The 17,500-nt window shown below is 47.2% G+C and overlaps 1 protein-coding gene across 1 annotated transcript in view; it reads left to right on the forward strand.

The window, feature by feature from the left end:
• The window catches only part of LOC307230211 (cadherin-4-like), a gene marked incomplete at both ends in the record, with an annotated part of 226,456 nt that overhangs the window by 175,109 nt on the left and 33,847 nt on the right, over positions 1-17,500 (forward strand). The window contains 2 exons of the mRNA XM_080000445.1: positions 8,109-8,264; positions 14,576-14,720. Coding sequence (XP_079856571.1) covers positions 8,109-8,264; positions 14,576-14,720 — 301 coding nt within the window. The remainder of the gene's footprint in view (positions 1-8,108; positions 8,265-14,575; positions 14,721-17,500) is intronic.

Raw genomic sequence — 17,500 nt, forward strand, 5'->3', positions numbered from 1 at the left:
TTTTAGATGATCTTTATTTATTTGGCATTGTTTGAGTTTGGAGTCCGGGCTCTACTGCTCATCACTCCCGACGGGGTGTACAGCAAACCTGGGCACATCTAGTGAGCTAGAAATATAGGAGTGATGAGCTTGAATCCCCCCACCGGATAGAAGAGTAGAGCCCAACAGGTGGATGCAGGAGAGGTGGAGGGAGCACAGCAACGCAGCAAGCAAGCAGGCAGTAGAGCAGGTACGGCCCGAGGGACTGGCTTCTTAAATAGTCCAACCCATAATACTGCAATTACATGGACTTGGCATCACATTCATGGAAGAGGGCAAAGGGCGCTTTCTGAATGGCATAGGGGAGCAAGTACCATGGCAAAACATGACCATATCTTGCTATGGTGATGTACAAAGACTCCAATAAAATATATTAAACTTAATTATTTTGTGTCTGTTATTATATAAAAGTATTTTAGTAATGTTTTGTGGACAGCTCTGTCACGCCCCCTGCTCTGCCACATGCACGTAGCTATAAAAATGGAGCTTACGATTAGTATTTTATTGCAAAACTTAAATTAATGTTAAATTCCCTCCAAAACATGTTGTCATTCATAGTTGGTTAATTTTACACTATAAAGCATCATATTCCTGTCCAAGCAGGTTGGGTAATGGATTATTTCGCATTATGGATACATTTATGGATATTTTTAGGGGGCTTCAAGAGAAAGCACATCTGTAGAGATCTGTTTCCTGGTAGTAATCAATGATCTGTTAACTGAGTGATCAATGGCAGATTACGATTCACCTGTCAACGATTCTCGATGCATCGCGATTGAATCTCAATGTATTGCATCCCTAATTTTCTATATGGGCACTGCTGTGATTTTTAGGTAATGATGGGTCATCACACTTACCCCCATTTCCTTTTTTGTGTTCTAACTGCTCTGTACTTTCCATGTAACCATATGAGGTCATGTTATTTAGTCCCTTAGCTAGTCTCTGTGCTTACGTGTGGGTGCACACAATTTCCCCGGAATTTCCCGAACCTAATGATTTTTGTTGAATGACAAACTTGTGTCACAAAGCAATGTTCAGCTTTTACACTATCCACAGTAACTGCAGCTTTTTTGGCATCTGCCGGTAAAGGCCACCACAGAGACTATAACCAGCCAGCCCCAGAGATCGGGGCTCTCTTCTGGAACACACTCCTGGTGCATGTTCTGAAAGCTTTGCACCAGTATTTAATAAATACTCATCTTCTAATCACATTTTGTCTTTGTCACCTCAGTCCAGCCGAGCAGTCCAAGTTTACTTGGACTGGACAAGCTTATTAACAATCAGCACCAAGGCCTGCGCAAGCGAGAGGTTGAATATAATGATGAACACTGGGGCAAGCAGGTCGACACAGGTCTTCAGAACATGCTTTCCTGGTGTTCACCTGTCTCAGTGCGCTCACCTCCAGCCGCGGAACTCGATCCTGTTGTGCTAAGCAGGGGGCTAATTCAAAAGCATCAGCATTCACCGTGGTGGTAGCTCTGCCTCTGTAGTCCATAATAGTCCGTAATCCCTGCCACGTGTCCGTTTTCAGACAGCTGGAACTGAGACGCCACTCTTTCCCGGTACCAACGCTTTGCCTCTTTCGCAGCCCTCCTCAGGTTGTAAGACGCTGCTTTGTAATCATCCATGTTCCCCGGCACGAGCCACGGCGTAAGCAGCGGTGCGCGCGTTCAGTGCGTCCTATATGGAATTGTCAACCCACGGTATCGCACCGTAACCATGGGAGCCACATCTTCCACTAGCTTAGCAATGAGGTTCGTCACCACTTCCGTAAACTCTCTGACATCATCGGAGCTTGAGCGAAACGCGACCCAGTCGACATCACTCAGCACGTCCTGAAGTGTGGCCTCTGATTGGCTGGTCCACCCCCTGATCTCCCTCGTCACCGGACCTTCTCAAACGCGATCGAGATGATTCAATTTTGTTTAGGCTGTTATTTTAATCACAATGTTAATGAGAAATTAATGGTAGAGCTGGTCGTCTAGTAATCTAAAGGTTGCTGGTTCGATCCCAGGCTCCTCCTGCTAGCATGCTGTAGTGTCTTTGAGCCTTGAATAATTGTAAGTCGCTTTGGATAAAAGTGTCCGCTAAATGTAATGTAATCAATGCAGAATCATCGGCATTGCGATGCGTCTTGAAATGTCCCACCTCTATAATTACCAACACCTCTAATTATTATACATGTTATTACCTGGGGCTGCAACTCCCAAGCCACACGACACCACCACGTCCAATTCCTCCATCTGCTTCCTCGCTACAAGCACCAAAGAGCCTCCATGCAATTATAAATTGAAAGAAAAAACGTTTATATCAATACACAGTTTTATTGAAGCCATTTAAGATATTAAGATAGATTTAAGATATTCCAGGGAGAACAGCATCTACCGGCTCCGTAAACTCCGGCAGCCGCAGCAGACATGCACATACATAGGCTCCTCGCCTATGTAACATCCGGCTGAAATTCCGTCGTGGAGGACAGCAAGAAGTCAAAATATTTTAACTTCGCATGGCAAATGCTGTGTACCGTTGCCGGTTCTCGCCCACTAACATGACCTCCGGTTTGCCATCTCTTGTCTGCCGTGTTCCATGTGAATCCAGCATTAGGGCGTGGAAGCGCGTGGCGCAGTCGAGTTGTCTAACAGAACTAGCTCCGCAAGCTGCACATCATTCATCATGGAAATAAAAATGCATGGCAATGTTACATCAGTTATTAACGGCATCGAAGGGACGGAAGGAAGGAAGAAGAGCAGGAAAAGGAGTAAGTTATGAAGAGAAATATGAAGCCTAGCATAATGCGCTCGGCGAAAGAGGGGAACCAACGGCGGAATGAAAGGAAGGTAGCGCGGGGCGCTGAAAATTCCAAACTAAACAAAACATATTTTGGAGCTGCGGCGCAGCGCCGGGTTTGTTTCCAATTCTCTTTCTGATCCATAATGGAGAAGCCTGTCTGTGAGCGGCGGTGTCTGTCAGTGGTTCTCGCCGGAGAGATATTAAACACAAGCTCTCCTCTGCTCTCGCAGACCTCCGCCGCACGACTATTTTTAAAACATATCCTCAAACTTTTTTTTTCTTTTTCTTCTTCTTCTTCTTACGATGCCACTATACTGACAGGATTTTCCCCCTTTTTTTTTTTTTTTTGTTCCTTCCCACCGCCATGACTGTGTGTGAGGTTGTTTTTCTGTCTTTAGCTCGGAAGAAAGTTTGACGGCTGGTGAAACCTCACGGCCCCGCATTTTCCCTAATTGGAAATTTTGTTACCGTTTTGTCAGCCTCTCTCCCTCCCTTTCATCCGCCGTTTTCTTTTCCTCCCTCCTCTGTCATATTGTGGGATGTTTGCGTAACTGGTCTACCAGAGTGCATTTGAATTCCACGTCCTCCATCAAACGCGGGGCATACGGGCTTTGAAGGCTGACAAGCGCACAGCAGGGGGGATCAAAGTGATGTAAAACTAGAAATTTTAGAGGAAGTTAAAAAGCAAGGCGGTTTTGCCTTCTCCCTCATGTTTAACAAAGCGAAAAACAGGTACTGTTGGCAATGAGGGGCGATGAGACATTATCAAACAAAGAGCGATACCCAGGGATGCCGAATGATGCACCGGATGCTTTTTGGCGAAACGAGGAGCGAGCCAATCAATGTAAGAAAACAGTGTTAATACAATAGACACATGCAGAGGTGTTTTGCCATAGCTGAACATCATTACTCCAAAAGTAACACCCGTGAACGCACTTAGGATCATGACAGCTTGGAGACCATTCTCGACTGGTGCTGTCTGATGCCTTTCCCTTGAATGTGACATCGACTTTGAATCTGTTGAAAAAATTTGCAAGGTAGCACAATTAATACCAGACATATGGTCGAGCAAAATTGTAGGGAAATGACAGCATAGTTGCAAGGGGGTCTATTGACAGTAACAGTTATTTGATTTAGCATCATTACCACATTAAAGCAACCATGCTCAGAGGTGAATCGCAGGTGCATGACTAAGTGGACAGACAGTGAGTGGGAGCGTAGAAGACAAGGGCGCTCCAAAGTGCCTGAGCCATCCGGCCGTTAGCTAGACGTTTTTTTTTTACCACATTTGACAGTCACTTCCTAATTATTGATGACAGCCATGACAGCAAGAGGATGATGACGACGCACCCAGAGAAACTGAAGACATAGTTACAGATGTGTCTGGCGTGATGTCTTCACTCATGGTGTAGCTGTATGGGCTATGTTTTCGAACGTGTAGAAACGACAGATGATAAGTGTGTGTGGTTTGTGGTGGCAGGTACCTCTCTTCAATTGAAAGTTTTCGCCCATTATGACTGTACCAGGTTGTGCGGCGTGAAACACCGCTGCGCCCGCTTTGTCCTTGACAGCATTTTGGCAATTCTCAACTCTCAGTCCAAATAGTAATGAGTATATGAAATTTTAAATAGACTGCAGTCCAGAAATGTTTATCTTCACATCACAAAGGTAGCGACAAACATTTGCTTTTTGGGAATCTGAATTTAGGGCATCAAAGCAGATCAATCCATAGCAAGAAATACAGGGTAAAATAGTAGGGGCTGCACTTTAATATTTAGCCGTTCCAACAAACTGCTACGTCAGGACATTACATTACATTGCATTTAGCAGACATAATTTTGCCACGTTAAGCTTTTCCCTCTCCTTTGGGCAGTGAAGATTTCAATGCTTTAGTTTTTTCCCTTTGCACAGGTAACTGTTGAGCTGGCGTCCAATGCCAATGATACTGTAGATTTAGGTTAGGGACTCCAGTATTATTTGTTGTGTCCTTTCACTCTGCCGGACATAAAAATGACAGTCACGGGTCCCCAGGGTTTCAAAAACGTCTTGTAATGACGCCTTGGTCGCATGGTTGTTGCTTCATGGACAAAGTAGAATTGCAAAGAGGTGAATATAACAAAATCTCCCAACTCAATTCTCACCCAGTACGTCACTGGCTTCCACTCCACTCCATATTGTCTGCAGCGCAACACTGAACAAACACCAAATTAGTCGCTGTTTACATAGAATCAAACAGTTTATGCGGAGGAGGTTAATCAGAATGGGTTGAAGCAATTACAGGAGATTTGGACAGGCTCGCGGCACGCTAATTGCAGAGCACGCCACCATGCTCAATAAATGGAAATATATTCCTTCAGATTCCATCGCAGTGTTTGGACGCCTCGCATCAACCCGGAGGAGTTCAACAGAACGCTAATTCCTCATCTGATTCCGCCATCACCGCGCACCCCCACTTACCCCATCGCCATCCCTCCCTCTCTCTCTCTCTGCGCTCATAGCTCGCCCCGCCGGATCCCCATAGTTGTCGGTAGTCAGGGAAATTACTCTGAAACAGCTACAAATGGGGTAACTCATCTGATATCTGGTCTGCTCTGACTGGGAGAGACAGTCCGTAACGCAGCGCCCACTCTGCCTTTTTCCCAATGATTAGTACCCATGCTGTTTCCAAGGAGGCACAGAGCGGCGAGAAACAAAGACTGACAGAGAGAGAGAGAGAGAGAGAGAGAGAGAGAGCGAGAGAGAGAGGGAGGGAGAAAGAGAGATGGCGATCCCATCCAGCTTTCATCATTAGCTCTCTACCGAAACGGCTCAATCGAGCAGTCGCCGCTCGTGGGATTCCCTGGGACGCGGGTAAGCCGTGTGTCTTCATTTATTCAATTTATCAATATAAAGGCTGATTAAGAGACGGCGGCGAATGTGACATCTGGTCTCAGATGGCCGCCCTGATGCCGAATATTAAGCGAGCGTGGAAAGCCGAGAGATATTCACCACCGATCAGCCACAACATTAAAACCACCTAGCTAATATTGTGTAGGTCCCCCTCGTGCCGCCAAAACAGCTCTGACCCGTGGAGGCATGGACTCCACAAGACCTCTGAAGGTGTCTTGTGGTATCTGGCACCAAGACGTGAGCAGCAGATTCTTTAAGTCCTGTAAGTTGTGAGGCCCCCATGGAGATGATCAATGCGATTCACCTCACAATGGTTTTTAATGTAGTGGCTGATCGCTGTATATGTTAAGAGGGAAGGCGCAGGCGATTAACTGATGGGCCTTCGCCATGCACGCTCCCACTGCTGCAAGGGAGGAGGAAAGTTTTTGTATTGTTTTGCTGAGATGCGGAGATTGTTTCAGCACGCATGTTGATTTCAAGGAGGAACGTATATCGAATATTTCTGGCTTAGGCTTCATTGTGGAAATGCGTGATTATCCAAATTATCCATATAAATGGTAATGTGGTGCGACAGAAGGATAATTACTGAAAAATAATTATGTTGATGGTGAGGATCTTGAGGGTGTAGCCAGTAACAAATCAAAGGGAAAGGGATTGCAAGCTCCCCCATCTCCACATATCGATGCACATTACATGCCCCATATTAACAAAGAAAACTGGCAGACACATAATTTAGACTTAAAACAGTCAAGGGGCAAGAAAAGTATGTAATGTCAAATTCAAATCACACAGAAATACGTCAACTCATCACGTCCTTGTTTAAGGCCGTGCCACATTTCAATCCAGTCTCTATATAACTCTTGAGTCTCCATTTAACCTCAATTTGGGCAAAATACGATTCACTGTGTTCTGTTCTGGAGTTGTGTAATGCTATGGTATATATGTTATGAAATAAAGTAGCAATTTCACTGTAATATATACAGTATATACATGCATATATGAGAGAGAGAGTAGAGTAGTGACTGTTGCTCCTGCCTCTGCGAGGCTGCGTGGGCGTTGCAGGACTAGGCTGGAAATTAAGAGGAAGAGAGAGTGTCATGTTCAAACAGAGAAATGTTTTATGCAAAAGCCGCCGTCACTGTTCAACGGATGAAGTAATTTCATTTTCACGCATGATCTCCAGCCCCAGTCCAGGAAAATTACATAGGAGGGGGAAGAGAGAGACATGGAGAGAGCGAGAGAGTGAGTGAAAGGGAAGGAAGGAGTTGGAGTCGTCCCTTATTTTTTTTCTATGCGATTTAGTGATCACTCCTTTTGAGTTGTAACCATGGTGACGGTTCATTTCTAACGGGGAAAAAGGAAAGCAACATTCAGTGACATTCTGCAAAGGTCGGTTGTAGGTTAGGATGGGAGAAAAGATGGCTCGTGGCTCTGGGTTCAGGGTAAGACAGTGACTGAGAAAGTCTCCTTGTTACGCACGGGGCTCTTTGTTTCATTCAATTAGGAAACGTTATACATCTACAATAAAACACACTGTTTTCGTTTGCTTTGTTTGGAGAAACAGGCGCGGAGATTGCTTCTGAAAAACAAATTTGAAACTTTGGATTGCGACTCGCCAGTGGGCCGGCCAGCGATTGTACCACGGTGGCTGTGGCCACCCCTTGGCGGTGCCTCTAAACAGGGCACCCCTGCCCGACTTCTCATGGCCTGCTGGCACAGGTCCATGGCACGGTGGTTGGGAACTTCTGGTTTAGAGGTTCAAGGAGTTTAAACGTCCACAGCCTCCCTTTCCGTGCTGTCCGGACCTGGCTTCACAAATGCACCCACAAGCTCTGGTAGGAGTTGTGACTTTTGGCGTGTTGCATTGTCCAAAAGTTAACTAATTTATTCTTCATTTCACAGATGGAGATGTAGTTTTGACGATATTTGGAGACCTTATTCATTTTTAGGACCATAGATTGCGCACCTTTGTCCAACTCATCCATATGGAACTCTTGATGCTGCGCTTACAAGTTCCAATTAAGAGGAACAGAATGAGACGGAGAAGGAGACAGGTGGAACGTCAAATCCTGCAACATCAGAAACGCACTGGTGTTCCATCCAGCTTAGGCCATATCTCAAGCAAACTGGCGTTCTTTTTCATGTCCAAACTCCAGGCCATGTGTGAAGTTTAATGCGCCAAAGGTAGAAAGAACTTTCCACAAAAGATCATTTGTCCCTCAGGGAGAGCGTTGCCACAAACGTACCGACTGTCATACCGCCCACACCAAGGATGCAACTTTTTCTAGTCAAAAATAACAGTTATTTTACCTTCCCCGCACTTTTTTCTCTCATACGACATTACTGTAGCATTTGCATTTTTCTCACAAAGTCCTTGTGCCTTCTCTCAGATCCGCTCGGACCAGGACCAGGACATTGGTATTCGCTACAGCATCACAGGAGCCGGAGCGGACCAGCCCCCAAACGACGTCTACAACATAGACCCCGTCCACGGCAAAATGTACGTCACCAGACCCCTGGACAGAGAGGAGAGGGCGTCCTACCACGTAAGGCTGCACTTGTGTGTCGATCGATTTCTTCGTCTGTACATCAGTACCGTCTGTCTCTCCATATGGTTTATCTGACTGAATGTGCTGCAGCCTTCGGCCCCAGATGACTGTTAAGTATGATTTGCACTCATTGTAAGTTGATTCACTTTTTGAAGGCCATCCCGAGAGGTTCGTTTCTCGATGGGTTCCCTGCCCAATCTCCAATTCGTGTTTCCCCTTAATTAATTTACAGTTGGGCAATGGACAAACTGACTCCAGAAATATAGGTTAAAGGTAGCTTGCTTATGAAAAGCTGTGAACTGCAGCGCAATGGGATTATTACGGCCAAAGTAACTTTCAGAGAAGTTGGTTCACTTCAGCACGATCTTGGTATAACCTCCAGGGCGATACGTATGTAAGTAAGTTGGCACCTAATAAGACAAAGCTCCGATTTATTTGAATGGGAGAGTCATTTATATCTAGCTGTCCTACATTTCCTTTTTGATGCACCAATGAATTGCATTGCGTCAGTGTAAGCATCGTTCCAATAGTCCAATGGTTTCCGCTTAAAAATGCTTCTCGACCGATGCTTCTAGAATAGATCACCCAGCATACCATGGAACGAGGCGATTGTGACATTCAGGGCGAAACATGATTTGTCGGTTTTGTGCATGTGATAATTGGCTGGTTGTCAGAGTCCTGTCTCACACCATGCTGCCATTTTTGGCATTCACGATCTTCCAACTGGAAGAACCGATACCCTGTCAAAACCCTCGCACTTCTCACACACAGCTTCCTGCACGGTGCTGACCCAAGGCTGACCATTACTGTAAATCTTGTTTTATAAGGTAAATTATGCCTCCCAGTCCGCCAGAAGCACCAGACTGACAGGGCGCTCCCATAAGACAGGTAGCTATAGAGCTAAGATTGCATTAGACATTAGCGCTAGCTCACAAAGTTAAGCAGAAGTTAGTTGTATTGTATTGTATTGTAAGAGCTGTTGTGGCAACGGGTCAAGTGTCAGTCAAAAATGCTTGGCGGTCACCTTCATTACTACAGTGACTACCATGACGTGGACCGCAAATAACTAGCAAAAGCATACGAGTCGTCCTCTCTGCAGGAAGCAATTTGATCAAATACCAGGCTGAGGTTAGAAAATATTGGGGATGTCGGTGTATGAATGGATTTCATGCCTCACGCTGCTTTCTGGAAACTACATTTTGTGAAACCAACTTTAAAAAGACGTCTTAAAAAGTCCTCAGTAGAATTGGCTGATGCCGTAGCTCAGGAGCGGGAACAGCTGCCGGTGCCGAGCTGAACGGCAAAAATAATTGAATGCTTATTAGTTTCAGCGCGCGATTGGATCGCAGTAAACGGCTTGATCTGTGACAAAGTGTTCTCCAGCGGGCCTGTGTTTTTTTTCTCTCATTATCACCCAATTATCCCCTGATCCACCTCGCCGCCTGTCTGTCCATTCGTCTGTCCGTTTTATTACCCTTCGCTTGCCTGGCTGTACGTTCTGCGTGCCTGTCTCATTATCCCTCCATTATCCCCCAGAGAAAAGCCCCCCCTTCCCAATCCCTCCCGCCCTATCTCTCCGTCCACCTGTCTGCCTGCGCACCTACCTTCCTGCCGTTAATGTGTCCTGCAAAATAAAAAAAAACATAAGTCAGAGGACGCTCGCTTCAAACGCAAAGAAAGCAAAAACAACCCTCCCTTCAAGCCGGCGACTCGGAGGGGACGCCGAGCGCCGGCGATGAAAGAGAAATTTCTTTGACAAAGCGCTGCCACTCCAGCTGTCAATTAGACAGAGGTTTACCTGCGGGGAGAAAGAGAAAATCGACAAAAAAGAGATTGAGAGAGAGAGAGAGAGAGAGAGAGAGAGAGAGAGAGAGAGAGAGAGGGAGAGAGAGGGAGGAGTCTGAAGGGAAGTTGTTCACGGTGAGCCCGGATGAGCAGGGGCTGTTAGTTCGTCTTTTTCCCTCTCTGTCGTCCCCTCCTAGTCGGGTTGACAGCTCGACGGCTGGCTGCTCTTTTGCCCCGTCGGACCCCCACCCCCCACCGCCGCCCCCCATAGTGTTGCGTTGGGCGAAGCAAGTCACACGAGACCTCTCTTCGCATCGGGCCGTTCGATTCAATTCACTTCACGTGAACAACATTATGGGCTCTTTTGTTTTTTTCCCTCTTCCGTTCAGAGCTTTGCTCTGCTCCGGCAAAGAAACCGGCGTTATTTTCTTTTTCTCCCGCTACTAAGAGGCATAGCACTGGACACCGGTGCCAAAAGCCTGTCAGCCTGATAGATAAGCGTGAAGCGCGTAACAGAGCTCATTTAGAAAACATACTTTTTCCTCTGAGGATGTGCCGCCATCAGAGGAGTCGTAGTTTACCTGACGTCCCCTTGTGTAGCCCTCAACCCCGCTGGCACACACACACACACACACACACACACACACACACACACACACACACACACACACACACACTTATATTAACATCTACTATATGCACGGACACACACACTATAGGCCAAGACAAAAACACAAAGCTGCTGGCGGCTGTTTGTGTGATGGCTTGACTAATACACGTCCGCGTAAATGGTCCTTCTGGTCCATTTAGTTCCAGATGAGTCTCCTGTCAGGCCTGCTATCACTCCCCATTACCTTACAGGCTACCTGCTGAGGCCCTGCTTATTCTGACTGTGTGTGTGTGTGTGTGCGTGCGTGCGTGGGTGCGTGCGTGCGTGCGTGCGTGCGTGCGTGCGTGCGTGTGTGTGTGCGTGTGTGCGTGTGTGTGTGTCTGTAGTGTATGGCAATGTTCCTCTTCCTCTGTGTTGACTCCTCATACCTGATCTTACGTCGGAGCCTCGCTCCAAGGGGCCGCTACTTGGCTCTGGAGAAATTTAGTCTATTGCTCACTTTCTTTTATAATTTGACAGCAGGGTTCCGGCACTTCTGCAGTTTTTTGGGGGGGTCGGGTGTGTGTGTGTGTGTGTGTGTTAGTGGGGGGGGGGGTTGTGCGCTGAAACTTTGCTTGTTAGTTTTAGGCTTGAGCGAAAAGAGGCACGAAGGCTGCTGTTTTTGACAGACTAACACTGAGGGGGAGAGTGAGAGAGAGAAAGTTCTGACGTGGGGGGTGTTAGCCCTGAGCTTCTGTTTTGCTCTGTGCTGTGAGTCAGCAGAAAAAGTGTTTGAGCGTGTGTGTGTATGTGTGTGTGTGTGTGTGTGAGTCTGTGTGTGTGTGTGTGTGTGTGTGTGTGTGCGCGCGCATGCGTGTGTGTATGTATGTGTGTGTGTGTATAAGGGAGGGAGGGGGTATAAGTGTGTAGATGTGTGTATGTGTGTGTAGATTTGTGCGTGTGCGTGACCCTGCATGTAGGAGTTTGTCTCTATAGATGGGGCTGCAGACAGGTCATGCCTCAGAGCCTTAAGCCAGGCTTCCGTCCGTGTTGAGGCCCCCAGCGGCCTTGTGGAGTTTGTCACTTTACATTTCGGTTCAGCCTGGCTAAGCCCCTCACCTCAGAATGCTGATTTGGGATTTCCAACACACACACACATACGCGCGCACGCTCGCATACACGCACGCGCGCACGCACTCACTTACACACACACACACACACTTATACACACACACACACCCATACAAACACATACAGACGCGCTCACCCGGCATCATCGGAATTTGCACACGTCACAGAAATCCGCACGCGACTCCGACTGACGCTACGCTCACAGTTGCCTGGGAGATGAGAACAGAGCTCGGGCTTTTGTCAGGTTTTCCTTTGCTCGTTTGCGTGTTTGTTTGTTTGCTCGCCGGCTTGCTCCGCTCAGGCTTACGGGAAATCAGCATCTTCAGGATCATTAAGTGGCTTAAAGGGGGGATTAAGCGATCGGCTTTGCCGGCCGTTCCACGCCTGTGTACGTGTTAGCGTATGTGCGGCCTCTGCATCAGTGTGTGTAAACACGTGTCTGAATTGGTAATTGTGGGTGACGGCGATGTCTCTCCTCCCTCTCTCTCGGTAGAATCCAGGGTGGCTTCCCTTTCCCGGCAAATAGCATGAACAGATAGCATAGCATACCTGTGGCGCTACTCTCACCGCCGAACCGAACCACAGTTATGATTCAATAATGAATAAGAAGGAGGAGTGAGAGTGTGTTCTCTAAACGCTCCGAACCGCCACACCGTGATGCTGTTATGAGTCTTGGTGCTTCGCGAGGTATCATTAGCGGGGATCGTCGGGGTGGAGATTTAAAACCGCAGATTTACTGTAGACGTCCCGGCGAAGACGCTGATCGCTTTTGTCATTCTTCACCTGTTAAAGAAAAACATTAAAAAAAACATTCCACCCCCTCCCACGTGCACTCCAACAAACAGACACACACACACACACACACACACACACACATCTCACCAGCCACTGCTGTTTGTTTCCCTTTTATTTTCCATCATTGACTTGCATAAGGCTCACTTAGGCTTCTCCTCCTCCACCTCATCTCCACGTTGCATCTTATTTTCCTGGTACCCCCCACCCTCTGTCTCTCTCTCTTTCCCTCTCTCTCTCTCTCTCTCTCTCTTTCTCCCTCCCTCCCTCTCTCTCTCGCTCTCTCTCTCGGCCTTCCCTGCCTCCCTCTCTCTCTCGGCCCGCCCTCCCCGCCTCTCTCTTTCTCTCTCATGAATCTGCGAGGAGCGTCTCGCCGAGAGAAATCCACCCCAATTGTCTGGCTTTTTTCCGACCAAATGGAGACAAATATTTCACCCCCGACATCCCAAACAATAAGGGCAGTGCCACCTTTCTGATGTTTTTTTTCCCGGGCCTTCGGGCAGCACAAAACCACAGAATAGGTGTTGTTTATATATCTGGAACATTTCTTCACTTTCCCCCTAACCCTCTCAGCGTTGGCCACAATTCACTCCCGCAATGCCAACAGGATACTCATGCCCTGCTGGCAGAGAGGATACAGAGCGTTGTCAGTGAAGTTGCCATAAACAGGAAGTCAAAGTTGAGCTGTAAGGCGATGGGGGCGCTCTGTTTGGCCCCCATGTGGGGGTTGATGTTGGGGTGCCCTGCACCATGCGCACTCGGCTACATGGGTGACACTCCTGGCCCTACCTGTCCACAAGCCGGCATCGAGCCGGTTGCGGTATGATGAGCCTTGCCGTTGCACGGGGTGTTGGTGGGCATGGGAGCAGTTCTGCCGGGGTGTCGGTCTGTCAGCGACGGGCCTGGCTCCAGGCCTGTGGTCCTGTCTGGCGCCCGCCCGACGGGGTTCTGCGCTTGCCGGTGTTGTCTTATGCCTGCACATGGCGGAGGGTCATATGTATGCGCCTCAGGCTTCTCTGTCAGTTGGGGGGTCTTCTGTGGCTGCGGTGCACTTGCGCTTGGGGCGTTCCTTAGGTCATGGGGTGTCTATACGGCTGCAGTACTTGTGGGTGGCTGCGAGGCCTTTTCCGTTGCTGGGAGGTGCTACGATATAGTTCTGGCCGCATACACCAGAACAAATTGGGACGAGTCCCATGCATTCACTGATGGAAACATCACACACACACACACACACACACAGGTGGACTCATCATAGGCACACACACTACCAGCATCTGCCTCGAACACACCCCCGAACACCCTCCTGATTACATCGTTCTTCTTTTCTCTCCTTTACAGTCATAGCTATCACAGGAAGAGGCCACGCACCGTAACTGCTGTTCCAATTTTCGCCGACTTAATTAATCATGTTTTGTCAAATACATGTTGTCGTCTGATGTTTCTATGTTCATGTTTTACCAAGTACATGTCATCCGTCTCACCTGTGGTGATTCTCCCCCTCTTCGAGAAGTAATGATGATTAGCTGTTTATAGATCAAAAGATGGTTAGATCCTTCTCCAAAGAGGGTGATTGGTTGCTGTCATGTTAAACAAAATAAGCTGTTGCTCTTGTCACAGGACAGAGTTATTGCAGCAGTTTTCTACGATTAATAAAGAGTGGCATTGCAGGTTGAGAATTTGAACTCCACTTGCAGATTAAGTCTGACTAAGATACAATAGCATACAAATACCCTGTGTTGTATGCCAAGCCTGCTGACAGCTCAGGTAAAAAAAGAAAGTTGAGCTGTAATTGAGTTCTTCCTGTTCTGCGGCAGTCCAACCGCGGCCGTGCTCCTTTTTCAATTAAGGCGGCGTGCAGTTGTTGAATTGATTTGGGTTTCAGCGCATACTTAGAGATGGAGGCTAACAATGTTTTCTTTGTGTGTGTGTGTGTGTGTGCGCGTGCGTGTGTGTGTGTGTGTGTGTATGTGTGTGTGTGTGCGTGTGCGTCTGTGTCTGTGTGTCTTCCCAGCTTCGGGCGCATGCGGTCGACATGAACGGGAACCAGGTGGAGAATCCTATAGATCTGTACATCTACGTCATCGACATGAACGACAACAGGCCGGAATTCCAGAACCAGGTCTATAACGGTTCGGTGCCCGAAGGATCCAAACCAGGTAAGACCTTCAAAGATACCCCTGTAAAAGGTAGATCAAGTATATACTGTTTGGGGTTACCTCATACAGTATAATCGGAATCAGAATCAGAATCAGAAATACTTTAATAATCCCAGGGGAAACCTCCTTTGTCCCCGAAACACCCACTTGGTGCAAGCTATGATCTGTTTTTTTTTGATGGACTTGAAAAGGGATCCCCACCCTTTGTTGTCCTGCGGACTGTTTTTTCCGTGACAGTATTGTTGCGGGGCATTGACACCTAAAATGCCCGTTATAAGTACAAACAGCACGTATTTCTCTCTTTATACAGATACAGACAATACCGATATCGCTCAGTCAGTGGGAGCCCCGGGTTGTTTCCACGCGACTAGACGGTTCCATCGCGGTACTTCACAGACCGTGTCAAAATTTTGCGGATCATACCGACCTTGTGGCCCGGTACCGGTCCACGGCCCGGTGGTTGGGAACCCCCCAGGCTGTACCTTTTAGGGTAGGGTAGTAAATGTCAGTTGCACTGGTTTGAGTGTGTGAGAGCAACTACAAAAAATGTTTTTGGTTTTTTTTCATGCCAAACAGCAGGTAGGTCAGTGGTCCAAAACATCTAAATGATAAAGTGAGGAGAGTCCCATGAACCGCGCAGAGCCGGGACTAAACACTGAAAGAGAAGGGAATAAAAATGAGCGGACAGCTTGTTGCTTGACATAAATAGAGTCTGGCAGATGATGACCTTGGCGAATTGAATAAATATTGCCAGCTCTCATGAAACCCAGTTCCTGCTGTTTCCTATTTATAAGGGGAACCGCCGTGTGGAGAAAAGAGCGAGTCTGTGTATTCATTATGCTGCCGGCACGTCAACATGGCAGCCCGGTGGTGGCTGGGGTGATGGAGTGGGGCATTTTGGCTCTCTGCGGGGCCTTACCGGAGATTATAGCGGAGTGATGTTTAAACGGCACCTCATAGCATAACAAGAATGCCAATCAGGAGCATCCCTTCCCTTCATGGCAGCAGTGTTTTTGGTTTGTTTGTTTGTTTGTTTGTTTGTTTGTTTGTTTAAGCAACATAAAACACCTTGTGACCAGGGGAAGAAGATCCGAGAATCAGCCCAGTCTCATGATTGTCGTCAAAAAAATGTTTTTGAGCTATTCATCTACATTTTGATTCATAACTGATCATTTTTCTGTTGATATAATGGTGATCACCTGGGGAATTAATGACAGATTTACTCAAAAAGGACGTTTTTCATCCAAAAGAGATGTGCAAGAGTGTCTACTTTTATGTCAAATTTGATGAAGATGAAGTTGAAGTTGGTTGTTATTGAACTTCTACAGTATTTGATATGGATGGAGGAGCTTTTTTACACACAAAGATCCACTGCCAGTTCACCTTGCATACCTGTGGATTCAGTATTGAAAGGTAGTTTGAGGAGTGATCGTGACACCTTTGCTGGATCCGCGCCCCGATGGCCCGTGGCTGTACTGCGGGCAAAGAAGGATACACAATACAAGATCAGTGTCCTTCGTATGAGTGCATGACAGTTGCTTAGAAGATGTGGTTAGGTGGTGGTGTTTACCCTAGTGTTAAAGGTTATTGCAGACATAAAACAATGTCTTTTACGTTCGGAAAGTGTGTTGCATTAAAACTGAGTCAAAAATCTGATTGCTGGTGTAATAAATGCATCAGGCATCTGTGTTTTTTGTCCATTCGGCAGAATTATTTCGAACGCCTGCCCAGAGGGGTTTCAAGCGGCTGAAGCAGAGAAGTCTGGGGGTCATTACTGTATGCCTACTGCATATGACCATGAGGACTGAGTGGCCTCAAACTCCCAATTTATTCCTTTCGAGTGCACATCCATACGATTTCAAAGAAGCCCCTTCCGAAAAAGTCCCACATAAATCTAAGCGAAGTCCTTTGGTTTGGTTTGAATCTCCAAGTTTAGGTCACTTTCAAGTTGGCGGCCGCAGGATGTCTGTGTAAGCTATGTTGGACACATCATTATCCCGCAGCGCATGGCGAGATGTTAGACTTTTTTGCCTCCAACTAAGGGGGGCAGAATTGCAGTCAGCCGAAAGCCTGCAACAAGACCCGAACGTGCAAGGGTCTCGACTGGAAGAGCTTGTGTTCTAACAATCAGACCCCAAGGAGCTGTGGTGTTCAGACGCTGCTCTGCTGCAAACTAATCCCTGCAGAATTTGTAAACAATGCACAAAAAGTGTGTGTGTGTGTGTGTGTGTGTGTGTGTGTGTGTGTGTGTGTGTGTGTGTGTGTGTGTGTGTGTGTGTGTGTGTGTGTGTGTGTGTGTGTACACTAGCTCCTACTTACTGGAACAAAGCTTTTCTATATTGAGTTCCTAATTAGCGAGGGTAACCAGACATGGTGAAGCCCGCTCTCCCCCAGTATAGATTCGGACAGAGCGGGGAGTGTGTAAGGGCAAACTCTTTCGATGCATTTTGAACAGCAAATACACTGTTTAACAAAACCACCGCAATCATCGCATCTTTAATTACCCATGACCCCGTTATACCTCCACTGCCAAGTAGAACCGATTCCTGGAGTGATGTTGTGATTGCAGGTGCTATGTGCCGCCTCGCCCACACATTTTGAGTGGAGTACAGCACTCGGTATCCGTGTCTGCAAGAGTTTGCTCCATTAAGGGGGTGAACTTTAATGAGGGAATATAGGCCTGTGCAATTGGCGACGTAATTGGCCATTATGTTGAAGAAAATGAGAGCGTTGCAACTAATCCAGGATCCGTCTCTTTTGTATGTTCAAGGGAGCATTAT

This window comes from Zeus faber (assembly GCF_960531495.2).
Source record: "Zeus faber genome assembly, chromosome: 5".
NCBI lineage: Eukaryota > Metazoa > Chordata > Actinopteri > Zeiformes > Zeidae > Zeus > Zeus faber.